Source organism: Contarinia nasturtii, unplaced genomic scaffold (assembly GCF_009176525.2).
Source record: "Contarinia nasturtii isolate CC-2019 unplaced genomic scaffold, AAFC_CNas_1.1 Cnas_scaffold_129, whole genome shotgun sequence".
Lineage (NCBI taxonomy): Eukaryota > Metazoa > Arthropoda > Insecta > Diptera > Cecidomyiidae > Contarinia > Contarinia nasturtii.
The window spans coordinates 10,868,368-10,873,179 of NW_022197486.1; the positions used below are offsets into that span (position 1 = coordinate 10,868,368).

Below are 4,812 nucleotides of genomic sequence, written 5' to 3' on the forward strand. Positions count from 1 at the left end.
TTGTACACTCCCAAAAAAAAGTAAAGCTATTCTTTTTTAAAAAAAAGTTGGCTTGATAAAATACTGACCTTATGGTGAGTAAATAGCTGAAAATATAATTTAAAGATAAGAATTGACAAATAATTTGTTCCATTTTCATAATTTTATTTAAATAAAAAGAATTAATAAAAAAAGGACTTATTTCAATCAAACTCTATTTGTTAACACTGGTGATCTATTTTTACTTAGCTGTTTTTTATGATCTATCTTTGTAAGCTAAACTTATATCTTCTTTACAATCATTTTTTATTTACGAAAATAGTAAAAAACTTTTTTTTAAATAAATTCTTAAGAACAACTTTTTTTCGAACTTAATCAATTTAATTTGTAAAACTTATTTAATTCCAAGAAAAGAGCGAACAAGAAATGCGTATATTATTTTAATAGTTAGTATTCCTTCCTAGAAAGTGGATTTGATATGACTCCTTTACAAAATTGTGCGACATTTTTCGTAAAATTTTAAATGCCACATTTTTCCCTTGAATCTACAAACTAATAACTAATGATAAACTATGGCCGTTTTGTATTTTTTTGAATATCTAACCAATTGCGATTCTTTTCTAAAATATCGTCTGGCACATAAACTTTTCCGCAACCAAATCCAATCTTAACATTAGCTCGATTCCTAGCCAAATTCAAAACTGATTCGTAGCTCTTTAAATCGACATTTAACACAGATATAGATGCAACGAGTTGATTTAGATTTTTACCATATTTCAAAATATTTTCAATGCCCGACATATTCAATGCTCGTAAACTTACAATTTCCATTCGTTCGAGTGTTGTTTGTTTTTTCATCACATTCACCAGTTCATCGATGCAAACATCATCACTCCAAGTGAGTATGTCCAATTGTTTGAGTGCTTTTAACGATAACCATTGTTCATTATGATATTTCAATGGGCCAACTGAGCACACTTTCATTGATAGTTTTTCGATTGCGATGCCATTTTTGGCAAATAAATTAACAATTGATGCCAACGAAATGAAACAATATAAATCTAATTTCAAACTTCGTAATTGCCGTAATGTACCCAAATGCAGAAGATTTTCTTTAACATGCTTTTGTGGAAAAGCGTCAAAATGTGGTGTTTCCACGGTTAGATTAACTAAATTTGGTGCACATTTCGCAATAACACGAAAAATTGATGGTGACCCACAACAATTTACTACTAATTCTTGCAATTGAGTATTTGACGACAACAAATCCGACAGTGCATCGTCCAAACTGCGTCCATCTTGAAAACGTCTTAAATCTCTTATGCGTAGAGTATTTAATGTTGTAACCAGTCGAAAGTTTTGAGGCGAAATACGGCACATATCCAATGTTTTTAATTCTTTAAATGGCATCTGATCGCCGAAGTTTGGATTGTAGTCGATAATACTGAGCTCGGCCAATGTTTCACCGCATGCATTTGTAATCAAACCGAATATGTAGTCATCTTGCTCCACATCAAATGTTGACTCAAATGTAATTGATTGCATTAAAGGACCAAAGAGATCAAATAATTCCTGTACTCGTTCAAGTGGCACAGAGCTATCTTTACCATTGATTTTAATGCATCGAATCTGTGTCCGAAAACAATTCTTGGCACAATTTTGAAATCGTTGGCAGACCTATACGAAAATATTTATTTATTAATTTACAAAACATGATTAATGTAAGTCTTCTGTCAAACTCCAATATGCATTTTAATGCGAGTAAGAGAGACAACCATATATAGATTACAATTCATAGATTTTGAGCAAGGGTGCCAGGGTGCAAATAAATTTTGATCCGATTAGAACAAAAAAATCCCTTTTTCCTAGAGTTTTTGACGAGTAAAAATTTACACCGGATAGATTGCACTTTCTACCCTCTTCAAATTTTCGCAAATTCTCAAATTTACTTAAATCGTCATCTATGCTTCACCTACTTCTATTTGAGATTTGCAAATCGAGAAAAAAAAATTTGAGTAAGCGCTAAGAGACCGAATATATTTGCTTTGCTCAATGTGGTGTATGTGATTACGATTTGCTATTTTTTGATGAATACACATGATAATTTTAATGTTACCCATACTTAAAATCATAAATATCAGTGCGTAGTTAAAATTGATTTTTAAAAAAAATTGTAAATTTATTACCTGTGCCATATTTAAAAAGTCCGTTACATTTTTTACCCGCCGAAAAACCTCCTCGATACAATCATTGTTAAGCATATTCAATATATTATAGGGTGAATTCTCGGCACTGATTACCAACCAATTTTTAAAATATGTTATGAAATCCATTCTTCAAATTCAAAATAACCGTTTACGAAACACTGAAAACAATTACTCCTATGAATAAAACACTTTTCGCAAAATATTGACAGAAAAGATAAAAAAATATTTGCTTCAATTTGATACTGATTTCATATTATAACTTTCAATAATTTTGACAGTATTTTTCGACAAAATTGTTTCTTAGTAAAAAAAAATGAAGTGCAGTGCTCGAATAGTGTTAACCTACGAATGAATTCTTTCAAAAATGTAAAAAAAATTGCAGTCGTTTGGAAAACAATGAATGCAACATAACAACGAAACAATGTGTTGCCACTAATATACATATGTTGTCCACCAATATATAAACAATTTTTAGTCCATATATGTATATATACATGTGTGATACATATAGTAGTGTGTTAAAAATGTCAAAATGTTGCACCCAAACCTATTGGTGTGAAGTGATTAGGAACATTCGAAATGTGTGTGCTCTTATGTAGGTATACAACATTCATTAAATCGGTCACAAAGTTCATTTTCGTACACTGTTGTGATATTTATGGAGACTTTTTTATGTATACATTTAACTAATCGTTGATATTTTCATACACACGACACAATAACAAAAACCAATTGCTATCTCTCCACAAAAACAATACCAACCTCTTATTTTGATATCTGTCAAACTAGCATTATCATGGAAAATTTCAAATATTTGTACGTTAAAATTACTTGATATGATAACATTTTCAACAATGCACATGATTGCAGAGACATCGATAGAAAACCGGCAACACTTATATCACAAGAGATTTTTGACAACAATATAACTTACTGCCCCTACCGAGTTCAATTCATATTTTCATTTCGAATTTTTGATTAAAGTGTAAAATAGTTCGAAATAAAAAAAAAAATTTGAATTTCCTCCTTTCTTCACCATAAATTGCACCATCTCACACTCAATTTAAATGCCCTTCGAATACAAACAAAAGATCTTATTGTACTGCCGCTTCAAATGCCTGATCTAATAATATATTTTTTTGCAAATAAATAAGAAAGATGGAGAAATCATCCAAGTTCGATTTATTCTGTGGCATGGTTGCCATTAAATTGAGGTCGAGACACTCAGCGTTATCATTAAAGGTTGTGTAAGTGGTTTAACGGTTCAAAATATGGTTGCAAGAATGGTCCATAACGAAGGCAAAATGATATATACGCTTTATTCGACGGAGCAATATTGGTGGTTGTGTACAAGCACTCGATTGTACGCGCTGATTAACGCCAAATACCCGAACAATGCACGTGGATACGAATGGTTTTACAATTCAGTGTGCACAGCATGCGCGCAAGCATCAATTGTAACATTGTTCATGGGCTAGATTATTTGAAGAGAGAACGAGAGCAATAAGTGTTTTCTATGCGGCATAAGAGTTTTGGTGTTTTGTTTCTTTTGAAATCGTTTTCCTTAACAACATTAAATAATCCTTTTATTTTGCAATGAGTTCAGGCGGGCGGAGGAGCACACGAAAGATGCATTGCAATTACGAAACTCAGTATGACATAACGGGTTGATGCACATACAAAATATATTTGAATTATTACAATTTTTCTACATAATTTATATATTATCCATGTAATTTCTTTCATTATTTCTCTTTATTTTGTGTGTGTGTGTGCATGTTCTGTTGCATTGCCCTCTTGCACCTTTCGCACTTGTTTTCATATTCTTTGTTGCCGTGCATTCGTTTTCTTTTTATTGTGTGAAATTGTGTTAGATTAATGCTTGTTCGCACGTACTTTTTTTGTTAAATAATAATTTTCTATGTCTTCTCCCGATATCATATTTGCAATGCGAACACCACACTAAATACCACAAATATAAAAAGAGAAATGAAATGCAAGAAAGAACAACACGCGCGACGACGAAACACAAAACAGTGTTCAATGTGAAGAAATTAAAGCAAAGAGCATACATTAAAAAAAAAAAAAATCAACATCGAGAAATATAACTAGGCGATGTCGAGAAGAAAAAAAGCATACAGAATCCACGGTAAATGTTGTGTAACAGGGCCTTGTATGATACAAACATTCCTTTTGGAATAAATTCTTTAGTTGTTACCGTTGATGCACACAGTCACTTGCTGCACTCACACACGACTTGATCTACAATATGTAGCAAGAGATATATGCGACCGCTGATATGCGCGCACTGATTCGATATGCATTAACGCCGTCACAGTTCGCAGGCCACATCAACAAGCCTAGAACAATATCCACGCATTATTATTGAAATAAGCACAGTGTGCATGAATTTTGTTCTTTCATTCTTATTCGCTTTTTCTTTCTTTTCGCGCTCTCTCTCTCTCTCCGTGCATTTTTCGCTTTTCACCCGTTCATTCGATGTGGCACAAGTGAAGCTTTGTTTTCTTTCGTTTTGTTTTGTGTGCGCGTGCACCGAAAGGGATAAAAAATATGTTAAGAAACAAAAGTTGAAAATTAAAAAGAAGCAAAAATGGAATGAAACGAA

At 32.2% G+C, this 4,812-nt stretch overlaps 1 protein-coding gene across 1 annotated transcript; it reads right to left on the bottom strand.

Moving 5' to 3' along the window:
- Positions 1–416: 416 nt before the first annotated feature.
- LOC116348011 lies at positions 417–2,456 on the bottom strand. The gene is made up of 2 exons (XM_031778862.1): positions 2,166–2,456; positions 417–1,656 (listed from the first exon to the last, which is right to left on the bottom strand). The coding sequence occupies exons 1-2, from the start codon at positions 2,310–2,312 to the stop codon at positions 550–552; spliced, it is 1,254 nt and encodes a 417-aa protein (XP_031634722.1). The 5' UTR covers positions 2,313–2,456; the 3' UTR covers positions 417–549.
- Positions 2,457–4,812: the final 2,356 nt, after the last annotated feature.